Below are 19,460 nucleotides of genomic sequence, written 5' to 3'. Positions count from 1 at the left end.
CAGAATATGTAAGGAATTAAAAAAATATTTAAATTGACTTGAAAAATTGCTGCCATGAAATTGATATCATTATATGTGCTACTTATGGAAAATAAAACTTGGCATTGTACAACATTTCCTGTTTTTGTAAATGATTGAACATATTTAAGATATTATTTTTGATAACATGTATGTGTTCTTTACCTGTACAATCAATAACATTACAGAGGTACACCTCATCCGACTGGAGTACACAACAATAAAGCTGGATGGTACTATCAGTGGGGCCAATAACTTCCACATCGGTCAGGATGTCAACGTCCTTGTCGGTGAACATGTAAGATCATATTCTGATTACAATTGTACAGTGATATCAATTGAAAAGTGATATCATGTGACAAGACATTAACTAGAAAGTACGGTATTAGAGTACCAAAATTACCATAAATGAAAGCAATGTTAACGCAGTACATTTATGTTATATCATAATACACCATTCCCTTAATAATAGATATTACCAGTGATGTTCAGTAATAAACTGACCCCTTGTCAATATATATATATCACCAATAATAATATCATGCTCAGTAATAAGGCCACTCATTGTTGATAGATATTACCAGTAAAATATCAAGCACAGTAATAAGCCCATCGCTTGTAAATAGAAATATCATGCTCAGTAAAAAGCCCACCCCTTGTAAATAGATATTACCAGTAATAACATCATGCTCATAAATAAGCCCACTCATTGTAAAAAGATAATACCAGTAAAATATCAAGCTCAGTAATAAGCCCATCGCTTGTAAATAGAAATACCATGCTCAGTAAAAAGCCCACCCCTTGTTCATAGATATGACCAGTAATAATGTCATTCTCAGTAAAAAGCCCACCCCTTGTTCAAAGATATTACCAGTAATAATATCATGCTCAGTAATAAGCCCACTCCTTGTAAATCGATAATACCAGTAATAATATCATGCTCAGTAGTAAGCCCACTTCTTGTAAATAGATAATACCAGTAATAATATCATGCTCAGTAATAAGCCCATCCCTTGTTAATAGATAATACCAGTAATAATATCATGCTCAGGAATAAGACCACCCCTTGTAAATAGATAATACCAGTAATAATATCATGCTCAGTAGTAAGCCAACCCCTTGTAAATAGATATTACCAGTAATAATATCATGCTCAGTAATAAGCCCATTCCTTGTAAATAGATATTACCAGTAATAATGTCATGCTCAGTAATAAGCCCACTCCTTGTAAATAGATAATACCAGTAATAATGTCATGCTCAGTAGTAAGCCCACCCCTTGTAAATAGATAATACCAGTAATAATATCATGCTCAGTAATAAGCCCATCCCTTGTAAATAGATAATACCAGTAATAATATCATGCTCAGGAATAAGCCCACCCCTTGTAAATAGATAATACCAGTAATAATATCATGCTCAGGAATAAGACCACCCCTTGTAAATAGATAATACCAGTAATAATATCATGCTCAGTAGTAAGCCCACCCCTTGTAAATAGATATTACCAGTAATAATATCATGCTCAGTAATAAGTCCACCCCTTCTTCATAGATATCACCAGTAATAATATCATGCTCAGTAATAAGCCCATCCCTTGTAAATAGATAATACCAGTAATATTATCATGCTCAGTAATAAGCCCATCCCTTGTAAATAGATATTACCAGTAATAATGTCATGCTCAGTAATAAGCCTACTCCTTGTAAATAGATAATACCAGTAATAATATCATGCTCAGTAATAAGTCCACCCCTTCTTCATAGATATCACCAGTAATAATATCATGCTCAGTAATAAGCCCATCCCTTGTAAATAGATAATACCAGTAATAATATCATGCTCAGTAGTAAGCCCAGCCCTTGTAAATAGATATTACCAGTAATAATATCATGCTCAGTAGTAAGCCCACCCCTTGTAAATAGATATTACCAGTAATATTATCATGCTCAGTAGTAAGCCCACTCCTTGTAAATAGATAATGCCAGTAATAATATCATGCTCAGTAGTAAGCCAATCCCTTGTAAATAGATAATACCAGTAATAATATCATGCTCAGTAGTAAGCCCATCCCTTGTAAATAGATAATACCAGTAATAATATCATGCTCAGGAATAAGCCCACTCCTTGTAAATAGATAATACCAGTAATAATATCATGCTCAGTAGTAAGCCCACCCCTTGTAAATAGATAATACCAGTAATAATATCATGCTCAGTAATAAGCCCATCCCTTGATCAGTAGATTTTACAGGCAAGGTTCTTAGTTGGAAACATATCTTTTCTGCATACACAGGTATATTGTTGATATAATTGTATACCATTAATAGAAATGTTCCTTCGCAAAAAGAAAGAAAAGTTTTTGCTTGGCGTAAAATGTGGTTATCATACCTAACAGATGCTACTGTAACAAGACTGATTTTGTAACCGCTTATTTTTTTAATTTGACCGTAAAGGCTTTTCTCAAGATGAAATTTTTTATGATGGCAATACTGCTGCTATATGTATTTCCTAATATGTCTGGGTATGATCAAGTAAAGTTAAAAGTCATGAAAAACTAAAAGTTCTATGATATCAAATTAATCTAAAGAACATAGAATGAAACAGTTCCTAAATATTTCACTGATTTTGATTTCAGGGTAAAACCAGTGGAAGTGCAGACAGGGAGTTTCATTTTGATACCCTGCAAGTGTATGCTGATGGTAAAATGTCATCTGACTTCATAAATGAATACATTCCTTCCTTGGTTCTCAATTTGACCGGTCTTCTGCGGCTTCATGCAGGCGGGAGGATTGAGGTACAAATATTGATATCAAACTAGGCATGTTGCTATAACTGTCAGAAATTGTTTGATACAACAGAACACTATGTGGTATAATTTGGCAATGGTCTGTCCATCAGATGGGTTTCCTGCCTGGTGTATAAATTCTTCAACTTCACAGATATATGACCTTATCATGATAACATGCTATCAGTAACTAATAGTTATATCAGAATAACTTACAATAATATAGAAAAACATGTCAAGTTTAGTAAATCTGGTGGATTGGGAGCAGGCTTTCTGTATAGGTCAGGTTGAATATTGAATATACATATCTTGACGCTCCACCACTAAGTGACAGGTTTGAGGCTATGTGGGACAGTTGCCAGGTACTGGCCTTTGGTCAGTCTTTATTCTCTGGGTTCTTCACCACCAAAACCTGACATATCCTTAAATGACCATAGCTGTTAATAGAACTTAAAACACAAAACAAACAAACTTGTAATGAAGTCCGTTTCTGTAATACAGGCTCCATGGCTGGAAGTAACAACAGACAGGGCACAGGTTGACCCTGCGGGGGTCATTGACACCACACTACGAAATGTCAAAACAGCCATGGACAGTCAGGATGGAATTAATGCTCCTACAGGCGGTCAGTATTACTTAAAATTATATTTTCAAAATCTTATTTGGGTGTAGTTTATATATATATACATTTTAATTTAGTTTTGATGATGTTTTAAAAAGATGTTTTTCTTTTGCTCTCATAGTTACACTTTGTTATACTGAATATTGTGAACCTTGTGATAATGATTCTGAGGGCTGTTTATTAGTGTAGCTCTGTATTACAGGTGGATCTGGTGGTGGAGGCGGTGCTTCCGGAGGACAAGGGACAAACCAGACTGTTGTCGGAACTTCTCCGTCCTATGGTGATATGTACTATCCCAAAGAGTTTGGTGGCACTGGTGGAGATGGTGGTGGCTCTAATCTCAATCTCGGCTGTGTACCAAACGATGAACATACTGGCGGCAATGGCGGTGGAATTGTCCAGATGACCATCACCAACGACTTTGTGCTGGATGGTGAGATCTTGTGTAAGGGGTCATCAGGATCCGGGCCTAGAGGAGGTGGTGGAGGTGGTGGTAGTATATTAATCAAAACCAATCAGATGACTGGAATAGGACTCCTCAGTGTGGAGGGTGGCAGCGTGGCCAGTGGCATCAACTCCTGTCATGGTGGTGGTGGCGGTGGTGGACGTATCGCCATTCACTACAACGGCACTTTTGACTTCAATGGGGAAACCCACTCTCACGGTGGAAGTGGTGGATTGGAGTGTGGCGGTGCTGGAACTGTGCTCCTCAGGGACACTTTCACAGCGTCAGATGTCCTAAAGATTGATAACAAAGCGGTGTGCACACCTCTTGATGCCTCTATTGACTTTAGCCTGTTGTCCGACACGAGACGTGGAGAACACAGCTGTCAGACATGGCTATTTGACCACACATCTCCCGTTAGTCACATGCACAACTTCAGTGAGGTCTCCATCAGTGGAAAGGCACAACTTGCGGTCTACCGACGCAACGTTGACACCTTCACGCAGTATGTCACCATTACCAAAGGCACGGGCGACAAAACTGGCACATTCCACGTCGGTAATCTGCAGGTCTTTTCAGCTACACTACATGTTGATAGCCCTGAACTGGATTTTAGTATGCAAATTTATCAAGGTGGTACTATGAAGGCTGAGGAAGTGTTACTTGTATATGGTATCACCATGGAACTCCAGGGAACATTGGAAGGGGCAGAACATCTTGTGATTGGGCCTGGTGGACAGATCATTCTCAGGTGAGTTTGTCTGTTACCTAGTGAATTTGTAGCCATGTGGATATAAATGGACACCTGACAAATATTGAAAGACGTTCCTGAAAACGTTCATGCATGGTTTATTTATTTCATTAATATGTTGATAAAATCCATCTCAATTACCATAGTCATTCCCAAGATGTTACAGGTAAATTCAGATGAAAATTGGTGACAGAAAGTTAATCCTTCCTTTTTATATTGAAATACAAATATTTCCATAAATTTGTTGAAAAATATCATTCTCAGGTAAGTTTTAAGAAATATAAATAATTATTTGGTTATCTGGCCTGGACAAATTAAGGCCATTAACTGAGTTAATATTCTATGTTTATCGTCTTCCGTATTTTATTCAAGACATGATCTCTGGTTTTGCTCTAGTATTTTTATCTATCATTTGAAATGTATGGGAAAAAATCAGGTAAGTTTTTAAATTTTGAATCGCTGACCTTGCATTTACAACGTGAAATTTTAACATTTACTGTGTATATCTAGGCCCTATACCAACACCAGCGTGTCCACCACAGTTACCAATGAAATCACGTTCCAAAGCATAACAATACAGGGAGGCGGAATACTGAAAATTAACAGTGAGGCTCAGGGCATGGTCCTCATTGGAAACACATTCCACGTAGAGAGTGGTGGAATTATGGATGCAGATAAAATAGAACTCCGAGTTGACAACCTCATCATAGATGACTCCGGTGTCATGCGGACTGATAAGAATGTAAGTGTCTTAACTAGTGGAATTACACAAAAAAGTTCATTTTATATAATTATTATATATGTAAACACTTGTCTTTGATAACCCCTATATAATATAAACAACAATACTCTGTTGCAGTTTTGAAATCGTACTTCCAACTTTTGATCACAAATTGTTATTACAATTGTAGCGCATTATGATCATTATAATTGAGTTGATGGACTATAATCATGGTGAATGGCTGCCCATTTATATATCAAAATATAACAACGAAATTTAAATATGTTACATTAACACTGAATATTTATGGCTATTTATTTGTTAAATGAAGATAATTTGAGTTTAAATTTTCTTTTTTTAAAGAGAAAACAGCAAAACTAATGACGCTTAACATTTCCTTTGCATGTGAAAATCTCCTAAAAATCATAGTTAATTGTGATCCAATGTGATTGGCAGGCACCTGTTGGGGTTGACGGGGACGGAGCAGGAAAGGATGGTAGCGGTGCTGGCCACGGTGGTATGGGCGGAACTGGCACGATTGCTAGTGCTGGAGGATTGTTCTACGGAGCCTTAAAAACGCCCCAGTCTTTTGGCAGCAGTGGTGTAACAAATACAAGCGTGCAGACATATGGAGGAGGGGTTATCAAAATACAGGCTTCCAACTACACCGCCATTGATGGTAGGTCTTCAGTTATTCTCCGGGGTTGATACTGTTGCAAACATTTTTACAAACAATTGTGTACTATTATCCATGGTAGTTCTAATATAGATTCAGGTTTGATAATGATGTGAATGAAATAGTAACAGTACATAAAACCTTAATTAAATGACCTCTTCCATTGGCCAACTCATAAACAGTAGATTCAATGTAGTCAACTAATGAGTTTGCACATAATTTGGTTATTTATGTAGAATACCCAAACACAAGACCATTTTCCATCTTTAATCTGTAAGATTTTTTTTTTTGTGTATTTGCATAGGAAAATTAGTGTTTTCTGGTTTGACACAATAACATGTTAAAAACTGTAAAATGATAAATACCTGTTGTTGTATCAAACAAATTTAAAATGTATCACAACAATATATCATACCTGTAACAATGTGTCGTACATTCCTACCTATAATGATATTTGTTGACAGGTACTATCAGCTGTGATGGTGAGGCAGGCAAGTCTGGTGCTGGAGGTGCCAGCGGAGGATCCCTGATCTTGGTAACGAACCATCTCTCTGGTTCTGGCATCCTACAGGCCAACGGCGGAGATGGTAATATAGAAATTTTTGAGTGACATTATAATTTCTTATTTGTGAATTTCAGTAATACTATTTTTTCCGTTAAGTTAGTTTTTAAATGTGAAAAAACTTTCTAGCTATACAGCCTGCTAAATGCTGCGTAACTATATTGCTATCTCATGTTAATATGTGGACTGGTTTAACAAGGTGACACGGTCAGTGGAGGAGGTGGTGGCGGTAGAGTCTCTCTAACCTACACCATGTCTGAGTACACTGGAAAACACCTGGCTTACGGAGGCCGAGCAGCCAATGGAGATGGAGGGGCAGGAACAGTTTATGTAGAGGGCGCTGGCAAGAAGATGCTCTACATCGACAACAAGACACCCAGTACCAATATAAAGGTAAGTAGCGTACCCTAAATCACAGACATGTCAGTAAAATGTCTTAACTGTCACCTAGCATATATTGTACCTTGTTATTAGGTCACTATGGATAACTATTACTGATATGAACACAAGTTGCTTAAGAAAGGACAAGATTTTTGTTACAGCAAGGTTAAAGCTTCAGTATTTATTTTCGTTGTTCTGGAAAAAAGCAGGTGTAAGATATTATGTACAATTGTGCTTATATTATATTTCTTCACAACAGTCTTCAATCTCAAGCATGGACATAACCTCCGTCACTGCCGATGACGCTAGCCGTACCTGGGTGCCCTTTGACACAGCCACCATTACCCTAGACGAACTCCATATTCTGAACGGTGCCCATATGGCCTTGGAGCCAAGTGCAACTACTACAACACACGCGTTGACCATCCAGAATGTCTACGGTGAAGACTTCATCAATAACCCAGATAACAAGGGAACACTCCACGTGGGCCATCACCAGTCAGTGTCAATCAGTCAGACCTATCTCTATCTACCGTTCAATGGACATGTGTATTTTGAAGGTGTTCTGCAGTTACCGTCTAATGTGAAGATGTACAAGAGCAATTTCGTCTTTGAAGGAATACTGTCCGGTGTTTCTACCTGGGACCTGATCAATACCAACGTAGAGCTAAAGGGAACCAGTAAAACACAGAACACGCTGACCCCCGCCTCCTTTACGATCACGTCCCTGAACGTACTCGCAGGCAGTACACTAACAATGAGAGACAACAACACGAACTACAAACTCGAACTCAACACCCTCTTCATTGGGGCAACTGGTACCATTCTTGGTAGGAAACTGGAGATCCAAGCATCTGCTAGTTTTGAGACAGAAGATGGTGCAACTATTGACCTCGACGGCCAGGGATCCTCTGTATCAAGCTCAGGTAAGTCTTGCAGACTAAGACGCGGCTATAAATCTTACAGACCTTGAATTTCATTGATACTCGACCTACTTTCTGCATTAAGTGTTGACTAAATTTCTGAATCCTTGATATAATCTGATGTTTCTTACAGTGTCTGACAGTTTAGGAACAAGTCACGGAGGCCAAGGAGGCAAAGGACCAAGTGACACAGTGTGTGACCCGACAAATGATGACATGCGGAGTCCGGCACTGCCTGGTACAGGTAACTCGAGGGCTGCAGGCGGTGGAATCCTCAAGATCTCTACTGCAACCCTCACCAATGCTGGCACCATTACTGCAAAGTAAGTAACAAAATATACATATGATTCATAATCATTATAGCATGTGAAGTAACTGTATAAGTGTGTAGTAATTAATCTTATTCTGATGTCAATATTATGCTGTTGCCATTTGTATACATAAATAAATACTATGCTGCTGTGCTGCTGTATTTATAATGCTTGTGATAGAAATAGTAAAATATTACCTTTTTCATATCACGCCAGATTGGCCTTTGAAGCATATATTAAGATACAGGCCTTCTGCCCTAACTGTCTGATACAGGTAGCTCAGATCTGATATGAGAATGGTCATAAACAACCTCTTAGAATATCAATATAGACATAAATACTATAAGCTGCCACTATATATTTTTAGAAATAAATAAAATACTGAGGCATTTGAACAAAGAACTGAATGTTATGCTGCTGCATTGTTTATTTGTGTAGTGGACAAGATGCAAATACTACAGGCTACGGTGGTGCAGCTGGTGGCAGTATCGACATTACCTGTACATCCATACAGAATTCAGGTAAGACTGCTGGACACCCTATTACATTAAAAACACAGGTTTAGTCACAGGTGTGACAGCTGTATACAGGTACATGTAACAGGTGTGGCAACCAAACACAGGTTTAGTCACAGGTGTGACAGCTGGATACAGGTACATGTAACAGGTGTGTCAACCAAACACAGGTTTAGTCACAGGGGGGATAGCTATATACAGATACATGTAGCAGGTGTGGCAACCAAACATAGGTGTAATCACAGGTGTGACAGCTATACACAGATATATTTTGTCAATATTTTTTAAGAAACATGTTTTATAATTAGTTACATCTAAATGTTTAATTTACCTTTTATAACACAGGTAAAACTTAAGTCAATAAAGCTTGCAAGTATTTATTTGGTAAAGCAAAGATTTATAAAATTTATGCTTCTGATATTTTTTTTAGGTATCATCCGATCTGATGGTGGACTGTCCGGTGGAGGTGCAGGCGGAGGTGGTGGCGGTCTCATCGCTATAACGTACACTACCACTATGAACCTTGGTGACGGGGTTACAGCCTACGGTGGCGACGGACACCAGCGAGGGGCTGCCGGAATCCTCTACCTCAACTTTGATAATGCTTTTTCTCCAAGCACAACTGTAAGTGTTGTTATGTCGTATATATTTCCCACATTGTTTACAACTTACTTGTCCTTTCTCTTAAACTCTTTGAGAATAAAACAATGTTTATCTTTACACATTTGTTAGTTAACTTTACACTTCGGTGAAATTTATACTGAAGTCTGTTGAATTGCAGTAAATGCTTATATTTTCTCTGTATTTTTTCAAATCTGACATTTTCCATCTTAACCACAGAAAACCAGTTAAAATGAAACTACCATTTTTTCAATCACCTCAATATAATTGGCTCTGTGTAACATGTTCAACTGTGGTAATTGAGTCCACTTTACTCCAATAATAGACATAGAGATATGTAACCTATGTGATATGGTTTGTTACTGGTGTTGTAACTAGTACTTAGTAGCATGAAATTATATCATATCGTTTCTTCAGTACTTGTACTTCGTCATATCCTTTTGTCTCAAAAGTGAAATTTCCATCTGTCGTTATCGAATCTCTATTCTTTTTTGTGTAATAGTGACATTTCCCTCTATCTTTATCAAATCTTTATTCTGTTTACACATATAAGTGACATTTCCCTCTGTTTTTTTCAAATCTTTCTTATGTTTCCACATAAAAGTAATATTTCTGTCTGTCTGTATTAAATTGTTCTTTCTCTTTACTCAAGTTTGCCTGGATTACTTATATTATTCCCCCCTTGTTGACACGTGCTGAACAAACAAACAAACTACTATCATTACTGTTTTGTTTGTGCAGGCAATCATCAAGAACAGTGGAGAGACAGATGTAGTATCCCAGCTTACCGTACCAGAAAATACCCTCGTTCTAGAGCTGGATACAATCGAGGTCCAATCAAAATGCGTGTATGGTTTACAGGCCAGGGTATCCACGGATATCCTAAAGGCCAGAGTTGGTGACATCATAAGTGTACCAGGCTCTACTTTGGTAGTGGAGGAATACACTGAATTTTACTACGCCACCAAATCGGCCAACAATAGAAACCTCGTTATTCTACCCAACAATATTGATGTGAAGGAGAGAGCCCAGATAGAGCTGCCCGAGACCACTATAGTGGAAAGAGATGTCACCTTTGATTTGTGTGGTGCCTTCCTTCTCAATACCAAGAACCTTAACATCAAAGATGGTGGTACGCTAAAGATGGCATTCCCTGGTACATCAGGAACGAACCTGGCTCCGTCACAGAGCGTATTGCTGTTAGATTCATTGTCTGTGGACTTCGGTGGAGATATACAACGTTCCACCAAATGCGAAGGATCATCTGGAAGTAAGAAAACCACTGTACAGATTACTGACTACAATGTAGTTTCAACCTTCACGATTCCTTCATCCTCGTACAGTCTTCAGAACGGATATACAACATCGTACATTAGCCAAACCGACAATCTCACCTGCACTGGTGATGTGTATATTCCCCGGACCAAGGAATGCAATCTGGCTGCCATTGGTCACACTTTCACCTCCATTACAATAGAGGCTGGTGGAAAGTTGAATATCGTTGGTGATCCTGATGGGGTCAACATGACTACCATCAACACTGGTAGTTTGGAAATCAAACTTGGAGGCGAGATCAATGGTGTTGGGGCAGGTTACCAAACGTCTGGTCCTGGTGCGGCATCCTCCTCTTCAAATGGAGCTACACATGGTGGTACAGGAAAGAGCAGCACCGCAGATCCCTATGGAAATGTTATTTCACCCAGAACTCACGGAAGTAATGGATATGGGGCGTCATCTTCAACAAAGCGTGGTGGTGGACAGGTAGAAATCACTGTATCTGGCAATATGATTGTCGATGGTGACATAAAGATGGATGGCCAGGACGGTGCCAGCGGAGGCAGTATCATCCTGAACGGGCAAACACTGTCTGGGAATGGTGTCATACAGGCCAATGGAGGAGTTCGTGGCGGTGGCGGGCGTGTAGCCATTACTACCTCGAACACATACACATTTGAGGGGACAGTCACAGCTTCAGGAGGAGATACAGATGCCAGTCCAGGTATTTTATAATTAAATACTCTGTACCAGGAACTTTTTCCCAATCAAACTTTCGTCCTTCACTGTTAAATTAAATCCATATTAACCCAGTGTTTATTTCGCCTTTCACATGGATTACAATGTGAAGCATGTTGTGAAGTAATATTGGCTATAATCATAAATTTATCCGCATAATGGAGGGTGAAAAAGGTGAATGTTAAACCGCTCAAGCAAAAGCTTTTCGGAATACAGTCAGTATTTGGGACATCTTTCAATGTTTTAGTGACTGTCTCCTGATCTTCTGGTCAATTAAGTGGTGCCTTGTACAGTTGATAACTACTACACCATCAAAGACAGTTAATTTATGGAATACATTTTTGTGTATGAATCTTCAAATAATTCCGAGTGTGGACATTTTCTCTTTGGCAATACTGCTACATTATGTATCCTATCAACATATATGTCAATAGGTTTATACCTGCTTAGTCATGGGCTGATTATGCCGTTGTATATCAACGCAAAATTTCTCTAATCACTTTATTTTGGGTGTGTATTTTATTTTGTGATGGTGCCTGTAGATTTTATTTGTGAATACTGAAGCTCCAGATTGAGAGAAAGCTATATTTCACTATTGAAATTGTTATTATCTATGAAATTAATGTTCACAAAATATTTTAATTTCTGGATGTATCTCCTAGCAATAACATGAAAATCAATCTCTTGCAAAAATAACTAATTTGCACCCGGAGCAATAAATATTTATTGCGTGGGGAAGTTTGACTTGTGTAAGATATTTGTTTGGTATTTAATCACAATGTACAAAGTGATGCTGCTGACAAGTAAAATAATGTTACATCTCAGCCAGTGTATATTTAAAAATAAATAAAAAAATGGTTTACTAGAATTACATTCACAATGTGCATAACAATACCCTGTATGAGTGAAATTGCTTTCTATTTTAGGAACTGTGTATTTGGTGAAACCCTTGACCGGTGGTCAGACAGGAAAAGAGTTGACCATCAGTGGTGGAGGAACTACACGACTGGTCGATGCTAATGGTGTATCCAGCACTACATTTACCAAGCTGACGGTAGACAGCGGTAACACTCTATCAGTAGAGACAACTCTGACGGCCACTGAGCTGCTCGGAGACGGCACAGCAACAGTACACATAACCACTGGGAAGACCTTCACCGTCACCAAATTCCTTGATGACTTGACCGGGAGTCAATGTGGATTCATCATCGATGCAACAGCTACACTGACGGCCACCGCTGACTTGTACGTGACTGGTGACAGTCCGGAGTTGGTTGTGAGGGGAACACTTGCATCTTCTACATTAACTATAGGGAAAAACGGAGCATTTACGCTGTATGATACTGGTGTAATGCAGTTATCCTCTCTTGTTCTCAAGGAATATGCCACAGGTGAAATCAAAGCAGGAGGAAATCTTAATCCAGTCGCAAGTTCTCTGACGTTGCTAAGACTTGGCTACAACTCCTCCATGACATACAATGAGAACTCGATAAATATCCAGGCAGATGATTTGGAAATGTATCCCCAATCCAGGCTGTACTTAGCAATGGACACCAAACAATTTACCTTTAATGGTAATAATTTCAAAATGGAGGATGGCTCAGGGATATCTGTTTCTGGAGGAGGATCAACTACAGGTCAAGGTGCTGGTAGTTCAACCAAGGGAGCTAGTCATGGTGGCGAAGGAGGAAGTAACCCAAATATTCAGTATGGAAATGTTGTACAGCCAACAGTAGAAGGAAGTGGCTGTTCTACTAACAGAGGAGGTGGCATCATAACTATAAATGCCTCAGCCACAGTGACAATTGATGGAACATTGGAAGCAAACGGTGATGTGGGTACAACAGAAGGTGGCGCCAGTGGTGGTAGTATATACATCAAAGCCAATTCCCTTGAAGGTCATGGAGTCATCAGCACCAATGGTGGCATCAGTGCCACACAGGGTGGTGGCGGCGGTGGGAGGATTGCCATTGTTGCAAACTCCATCACATACTTCCACGGAAAAGCCATAAGCAGTGGCGGTGAAGGAGGAACTGAACATGGTGGAGCTGGAACAGTTTATTCAGAGTACACCAAGTCTGGTAGCGCCAGGAAGAAAACTGTCAGTATCGACAACAATGGCCTTCAGACGCTCCGACAAACATGGATAAGCGGTATCACCACAACACTTTCAGAGCTGATCCTGAAAGGTAAAGCTTTGACCTCCTTTGTTTCCACCATCACAAGTGTCACAATTGAGATCATAGGGGGCGATTACTCAGGCACTTTGTTTGTCGACTCGAATCAAGACTTTGACATAGCGACTGCCTATGGTACACAGTATCCATATGCTCTTGAGTGTAGACTTGTTGTTGAAGGAATTGCCAAACTGCCAGCAAAACTGTTAATAAAGGATGATGACTCTGAGGATAGCAATATAAATTTCCTTGTCCAAGGAACCGTCATTAATCTGCGGAACCTCATTGTTGGATCAGGAGGGAAGGCAAGCTTTTCGTCGACCAGTCGAAGTGGATTGTCATCTGCCAGTGTTGGTGTGGCTTCTAAGTTATCCCTGACAACTCTGGATGTAACTACCAATGGTGTGCTAATTGTTGGTGTTGATTCCACAAATACATTCACACTATCTGTACTCCTTGACCTTAACATCAAATATGGTGGCACCTTATTAGGAAAGTACCTGTCTGTTGAAGCCCGTAACCTGCAAGTTGCCTTTGATGGCACAATCAGCACAGATGGACAAGGCGCATTGGCTGAAGTAGGGGCAGGAGCAGGATCTGATGGTTCAGGGGCAAGCTACGGTGGTACAGGTGGAAATTCAAGCTCACTAGCTTCACCTGTTTCAGAGTCTTATGGAAATGTGTTCACTGCAGGAGACATAGGATCTGGTGGTGGTAACACTAGTTCTGGTGGTGTAGGTGGGCAAGGAGGTGGTCAGCTATCTATTGCTGTTACAAACCAGTTCACTATAAATGGAAATGTCTCTGTCAATGGCATGGCTGGTGCAGATGGGGGAGGAGGAGGTAGTGGTGGTTCTCTTGTTATCAGTTCCAATAATCTGATTGGAAATGGTGTTTTGTCTGTACAAGGAGGCGGCTCCAACTCCTCAGGAGGTGGTGGAGGTGGAGGGGGACGAGTCTTCCTCGACATCACTGGAGATTACAACTTCACCGGAGAATATAGGCTTCAGGGAGGCAATGCCTCCACAGGGGGTCACGGTGGAGGTTCTGGTACTGCCTACATCAAAACTATAAAAAGTAGCCTCCAATTTCTTCACCTAATGGCTGACAACTCTGGTGTGACAGGAGACGAATTGTCAGGAACCATCATTGACATCACAGGAAGCTCGGAGGTCAGAGTCGACCAACTGACCGTAGGAGATGATGTGCTACTTCATGTGACCACGGCGAACCTCCATCTCATAGCAAAGGAACTTGTGTGTGGAACGAGAAGTACACTTAAGATTGATGATGACGTCGTATTCACTGCAGATCAGGACAAGACATACACCCAGCTCACATGCAGTCTTGTTCTGACAGAGCAGGGTGAGGCCAGATTACCGCCCACAACAGAATTCAATGGGCCAAGCAATGTATTTGATGGTAGGTACTTGTTAATTCACCCATTGTAAATCAATTCTTAACATAAAGCCAACCCCTTTTTAATCTATTTAAGACGAGAATGAGATCTGATGAAATATTGTCCATTTTGATTATGGGATCAGATTTGGTATTAAAATGCTCAGTTCAGATGAGGTTACCAAGTCAGCTGAAGATTTAGAAATACACATATAAACCTTCATCTAGGAAGTAATATGCACCTTTATCATCCCCTGTTTTAAGGAGTTATCTCTTTCTGGGCATTTAATTTTCACTTTGTGCCGATATGTGAAGAATGTTGTGATCATAACTATTTTTTTCAAAAATGTCATCACTGTATTATGTAACAACTTAATTTCTCAACAGATTTTGATGAAACTTTTTAAAAGGGTTAAGTACAACAATGCCCTCGACAACTTTGCATTTCTGGGTTTAACACCTACGGTCATCGATACAGATGTGGAATTAAATATACATACAGTATAAATTATGTAATTATTATAAGATAATAATGTCAATAATATGGGTGATCATTTTTTTTCCAGGAACACTCACAAACATCTTCAATATAATCATTGCCTCTTATCAAACTGCAAGTTTCTCAGCGAAGACAAAAACAGCCAGTTATTCAAATGGTGCCTATTTGTACATCAATGACCCTGGAGCCTACCGATTCAGTTCTCTCATCATTAAAAGCTATGGGACAGGGATCTTCCCAATGACTGGCAAGAGACTGTTGCTGAGCACAGTGGAAATACACTACAGAGGGGTGCTTTATGGTGAAAACCTTGACTTAGAGAGCAATAACATTGAGATCAATCCAGGAGGAATGATTGACTTGAGTGGTGGAGGATCAGGAGCAGATCAAGGTTCAGGAGCAGGATCAAGTGTAAGCCATGTCTTAGTGTATTAAGTCTGATATAGGCTCGAGTGTAAGCCTTGTCTTAGTGTATTAAGTCTGATACAGGATCGAGTGTATGCCATGTCTTAGTGTATTAAGTTTGATATAGGAACAAGTGTAAGCCATGTCTTAGTGTATTAATTCTGATATAGGATCGAGTGTAAGCCCTGTCTTAGTGTATTAAGTCTGATAAAGGATCAAGTGTAAGCCATGTCTTGCTGTATTACGTTGCTAAAGGATCAGATGCAAGATATTTTAGTGTGCAGGTTTAGCAAGTGTAAGCCATGTCTTAGTGTATTAATTCTGATATAGGATCAAGTGTAAGCCATGTCTTAGTGTATTAAGTCTAATATAGGATCAAGTGTAATCCATGTCTTAGTGTATTAAGTCTGATATAGGATCAAGTGTAAGCCTTGTCTTAGGGTATTAAGTCTGATAAAGGATCAAGTGTAAGCCATGTCTTAGTGTATTAAGTCTGATATGGGATCAGATGTAAGCCATGTCTTAGTGTATTAAGTTTGATAAAGGATCAAGTGTAAGCCATGTCTTAGTGTATAAAGTTTGATAAAGGATCAACTGTAAGCCATGTCTTAGTGTATTAAGTTTGATAAAGGATCAAGTGTAAGCCATGTCTTAGTGTATAAAGTTTGATAAAGGATCAAGTGTAAGCCATGTCTTAGTGTATAAAGTTTGATAAAGGATCAAGTGTAAGCCATGTCTTAGTGTATTAAGTTCCATATAGGATCAAGTGTAAGCCATGTCTTAGTGTATTAAGTCTGATATGGGATCAGATGTAAGCCATGTCTTAGTGTATTAAGTTTGATCTAGGATCAAGTGTAAGCCATGTCTTAGTGTATTAAGTTCGATATAGGATCAAGTGTAAGCCATGTCTTAGTGTATTAAGTTTGATAAAGGATCAAGTGTAAGCCATGTCTTAGTGTATTAAGTCTAATATGGGATCAAGTGTAATCCATGTCTTAGTGTATTAAGTCTGATATAGGATAGAGTGGAAGCCATGTCTTAGTGTATTAAGTCTGATATAGGATCGAGTGTAAGCCTTGTCTTTGTGTATTAAGTCTGATATAGGATCAAGTGTAAGACATGTCTTAGTGTATTAAGTCTAATATAGGATCAAGCGTAATCCATGTCTTAGTGTATTAAGTCTGATATAGGATAGAGTGGAAGCCATGTCTTAGTGTATTAAGTCTGATATAGGATCAAGTGTAAGCCATGTCTTAGTGTATTAAGTCTGATATAGGATAGAGTGTAAGCCATGTCTTAGTGTATTAAGTCTGATATTGGATCGAGTGTAAGCCATGTCTTAGTGTATTAAGTCTGATATAGGATCAGATGTAAGCCATGTCTTAGTGTATTAAGTTTGATATAGGATCAAGTGTAAGCCATGTCTTAGTGTATTAAGTTTGATATAGGATCGAGTGTAAGCCATGTCTTAGTGTTTTAAGTCTGATATAGGATCAGATGTAAGCCTTGTCTTAGTGTATTAAGTTTGATAAAGGATCAAGTGTAAGCCATGTCTTAGTGTATTAAGTTTGATAAAGGATCAAGTGTAAGCCATGTCTTAGTGTATAAAGTTTGATAAAGGATCAAGTGTAAGCCATGTCTTAGTGTATTAAGTTTGATAAAGGATCAAGTGTAAGCCATGTCTTAGTGTATTAAGTTTGATAAAGGATCAAGTGTAAGCCATGTCTTGATGTATTAAGTTGATAAAGGATCAGATGCAAGATATTTTAGTGTGCAGGTTTAGTAAGACAGCTTAGTGTATAGGCTAGGTATTGGATCAGCAGTAAGGTATCTTAGTGAGTGGACTTGGTATAGGATCTATGGTAAGACATCCACCTGTTAAGGTTAGGTATAGGATCAGTAGTAATTAAGACAACTTATTATTGTGTCGGTGGATGGTACAGAGTACAGGATTTGTAAATTTAAGGAAGAAAAGATGGACAAGAAATGGTTGTAAGTGATTTGTTTATTTGAGTTCATTACATTTCTGACAGGGTTCTGGTGGAGGTCATGGTGCTGAAGGAGGTTCCATATCCTCGTCTGTCCCAGGAGGTGCTGCATATGGCCTTGTGCGTTCGGTAAATGAAACCGGAAGTGGGGGAGGTAGCAGCACTGCTGGTGGAGTTGGTGGGAGCGGTGGAGGTCTACTCACTCTTCTTGTACAGGATACCCTCATTAATGAAGGTTAGTGTGTTACCTTAAAGCTAGACAAGCCAGAGAAACTATTTTCTATCACTGTTAAGGATATTTATGGTATTAATTTAGAGATTTTGGATGATTAAGACTTAATTTGCACTTTCAGGATCAATTCGTGCTAATGGTAATCAAGGAAATGGTACGGATGCTGGTGGAGGCAGTGGTGGGACACTGTATATTCAATCCAAATACCTGACTGGTCATGGTACCATGACGGCTAATGGAGGTGCAGGCAGCGGACAGGGAGGAGGAGGTGCAGGTGGACGGGTAGTCATCATACTGACACAAGAGTAAGTTTTACGAAGACTTCAAGTTCTACTTCAAGCATAGACATTTATTATTTATAATAGATTTTTAAATTTTTTGAAAACATATCCAGTTTATGATCAAGCTTATGGAAAGAAATACACATGTATGGAACTATGTTGATATGAAGGGTAAATGTAAAATTATAGAATTGATATGATTGATATAGAAAAAATTATTGTATAAAGAGGGTAAATACTAGCCTTTTTTAAAGTTTGTCAATATTGCATATACAGGGATAAGCCTTTTAAATGTTGGTCACAATTAAGCAGGCATATTATTGTTGATATATAGGAATTATAATAGCACATGTGTTTTTAATTTTCAGGGTCCTTTGCAATTAATTTTCTTCAATTTTATGTAGGGATGACATGGATGTGAATATTTTATATATCATATTCATTGATTTTGCATTACAGGTACACGTTTGATGGTACGATGATGGCTTACGGAGCTGGCAACGATGACAACTTTAACACAGTGAAGGCTGGCCCTGGCACTGTATTTATCTATGATGGTACGACTACCCTATCAAGTCCTAATCGCAGATTGATGGTGACAGGAGATACAACCGACCCGCTACAAAAACAGACAAGGACTAAGGTCCAGGGTGATTCAGCCGACCATTACATCTTTGATGAAATGACTCTCAGTGGTATGTTTATTCTTTAGGGCAAATTTTTAAGTTGCCTTTATTATTAAAATGCAAGCTTAGGTTTTACCAAGTGTTTTTGTTGTTGATTTTAACATTACATATAAGTAAAACCAAATGAAAACCAATCATTACAAGATTTTGAACCTAACACAAGATTATATTTGTCTCCCCTTGTACAGAAAGTTAACTAACCAATGAAACATGCTTATGGTGTTTACCCTTCGATTAGTAATATTAAGACAACACTTTTTTGATTTTCCATAAGACTCACTAATGAGAACTCATATAGGGTTTACTGGACCACTAATGAGAACTCATATAGGGTGTACTGGACCACTAATGAGAAATCATATAGGGTGTACTTGACCACTAATGAGAAATCATATAGGGTGTACTGGACCTACAACAAAACTTGATTTTTAACCCCATGTTATGTATGC

The 19,460-nt window shown here is 38.8% G+C and overlaps 1 protein-coding gene across 1 annotated transcript in view; it reads left to right on the top strand.

Annotated features, from left to right (window-relative positions):
• The window catches only part of LOC110465164, a 161,151-nt gene that overhangs the window by 79,375 nt on the left and 62,316 nt on the right, over window positions 1-19,460 (top strand). Inside the window, exons 61-78 of the mRNA XM_021520809.1 lie at window positions 207-316; window positions 2,655-2,813; window positions 3,306-3,429; window positions 3,629-4,622; window positions 5,133-5,364; window positions 5,800-6,022; window positions 6,484-6,606; window positions 6,781-6,974; window positions 7,222-7,888; window positions 8,019-8,208; window positions 8,635-8,717; window positions 9,142-9,335; window positions 10,074-11,331; window positions 12,272-14,944; window positions 15,487-15,830; window positions 17,858-18,047; window positions 18,166-18,349; window positions 18,785-19,020. Coding sequence (XP_021376484.1) covers window positions 207-316; window positions 2,655-2,813; window positions 3,306-3,429; window positions 3,629-4,622; window positions 5,133-5,364; window positions 5,800-6,022; window positions 6,484-6,606; window positions 6,781-6,974; window positions 7,222-7,888; window positions 8,019-8,208; window positions 8,635-8,717; window positions 9,142-9,335; window positions 10,074-11,331; window positions 12,272-14,944; window positions 15,487-15,830; window positions 17,858-18,047; window positions 18,166-18,349; window positions 18,785-19,020 — 8,178 coding nt within the window. The remainder of the gene's footprint in view (window positions 1-206; window positions 317-2,654; window positions 2,814-3,305; window positions 3,430-3,628; window positions 4,623-5,132; window positions 5,365-5,799; window positions 6,023-6,483; window positions 6,607-6,780; window positions 6,975-7,221; window positions 7,889-8,018; window positions 8,209-8,634; window positions 8,718-9,141; window positions 9,336-10,073; window positions 11,332-12,271; window positions 14,945-15,486; window positions 15,831-17,857; window positions 18,048-18,165; window positions 18,350-18,784; window positions 19,021-19,460) is intronic.

The sequence above is a fragment of the Mizuhopecten yessoensis genome, unplaced genomic scaffold (genome assembly GCF_002113885.1).
Source record: "Mizuhopecten yessoensis strain PY_sf001 unplaced genomic scaffold, ASM211388v2 scaffold11059, whole genome shotgun sequence".
Classification (NCBI taxonomy): Eukaryota; Metazoa; Mollusca; class Bivalvia; order Pectinida; family Pectinidae; genus Mizuhopecten; species Mizuhopecten yessoensis.
This window is presented reverse-complemented; position numbering and strand designations above follow the sequence as displayed.